General features: G+C 69.1%; 1 protein-coding gene across 2 annotated transcripts in view; it reads right to left on the reverse strand.

The window, feature by feature from the left end:
* PHIP (PHIP subunit of CUL4-Ring ligase complex) overlaps positions 1-1359 on the reverse strand; it is a 116011-nt gene extending 114652 nt beyond the window's left edge. For both annotated transcript variants that reach the window (XM_085316072.1, XM_085316071.1), the window contains exons 1-4: positions 1039-1359; positions 816-874; positions 613-642; positions 396-455 (exon numbers count right to left, since the gene is read on the reverse strand). In XM_085316072.1, the coding sequence (XP_085172198.1) occupies positions 396-455; positions 613-642; positions 816-874; positions 1039-1084 (195 nt within the window). In that variant the 5' untranslated portion in view covers positions 1085-1359. The remainder of the gene's footprint in view (positions 1-395; positions 456-612; positions 643-815; positions 875-1038) is intronic.
* Between the last annotated feature and the right edge of the window lie 67 nt (positions 1360-1426).

Below are 1426 nucleotides of genomic sequence, written 5' to 3' on the forward strand. Positions count from 1 at the left end.
GCCTGGCGGCCGCCGGCGCTGGCCCCGCCCCGCGCTGCCTCCCGCCTGCGCGCAGCGCCTCCATGACGTACTCTCACCGCCGGCCCAGGGGCTCCGCCGCTCCCGCTTTAGGGCGCTTGTTGTTCCTCACCCCGCGCCGCGGCACCACGCGTGAGGGGTTGCCCGCTCCCCGCAGGGCCTCCCCCTGCTCGCCTCAGCCCTGCACGTTTCTCCCCGGGGCTAAGGACGAGGAGAAGGCCGAGGGTTTTTTTCTTTTTTTAATCCTTCTAAGTTTTTTTTTAAGTTGTATTTTTTGCGGGAAATTCAATTTTTATTGAGCTCAAGGAGAGAGGGAAATAAAAAAAAAAACACAACCCAACTTTGCCCGCCGCATCGCGCTCGGCCGCGGCTCTTACCAGGTTCTCGTAGCTCCGGGGATGCTCCTTGCCCGTCCAGTCCGTGCGCTTGGGCAGCAGCTGGCGGGGGAGGAAGCAGAGACACGGTGTGAGCCGCCCCCCTCCCCGGGCTGCCCCCCAGCCGTGCCCGCGATGGGGCGGGGGAAGCGGGAGAGCGCCAGGGAAGGGGGAGGGAGGCCGCAGGCGGGGCGAGCGCCGGGCGTGCGGCGCCGCTTACCTCTTTCTCCGCCACTTCTCGGATCAGGACCTGCAGCAATAACAAAAGGGGGGGAAGAAAGGACGGAATAAAAACAGGAGAAGAGGGGGGGTTAAAAAAAACAAATAAAAAAGAGGCGAGGAGAGAGAGAAAGAGGTTGCGAGCGCGCCGCCCTGCCCGGCCGCCCCCTCCCCGCCAGGCCCGCGGCGCCATCCATCCCCTACCTGAGCCGCTTGCTGGCAGGGTCCGTCCTCCAGAAAGCGGGCGATGAGGAAGTAGAGCTCTGAGGGGAGAGCAGAGGCGGTGAGGGCTGGAGCGCGCCCCGCGCCCGCGGCTCTTTCTCCCTCCCCGCTCCCCGCCGCCCCTTTCTGGCTCCCGCTCGGTTCCCGCCGCCCCGCACGGCGGCTCTGCCTCCCGCCTCCCGCCCTCGCCCGCCGCGGCACTCACCCGCCCGCAGCTCCGCCGTGTGCCTGCTGCCGCTGTCCCCGGACATGGCGAGGCGAAAGCCCGCGGCTGGGGAGGGGGGTGGGGAGTGGGGGTGGGGGGGGGTCGGGCCGCGCTCCCCCGGCAGCGTCGGGGCCCTGCGAAACGCGTCCGCCCGCCCGGTAGCTGTCACTGTTCGTTCACCAGGAAGAGTCTCGGCTCCACCATTCAACCCACGGGCAGGAGGAGGAAACAACAACTCACGGCAGCCCGCCGCCAACGCCGCCGCCGCCGCCGCGAGCCAGCCGGCGCGAGCGAGCGAGCGCGATCCCTCCGCCCGGAGAAAGAGTCCCCTCCTCCTCCTCCTCCTCCGCGCCCCCCGCCTCAGCCCTCCCCCGGCCCCTCGCGCCCC

This window comes from Rhea americana, unplaced genomic scaffold, assembly GCF_003343005.1.
Source record: "Rhea americana isolate MKP2758 unplaced genomic scaffold, rheAme1 scaffold_45, whole genome shotgun sequence".
NCBI classification, from domain to species: domain Eukaryota; kingdom Metazoa; phylum Chordata; class Aves; order Rheiformes; family Rheidae; genus Rhea; species Rhea americana.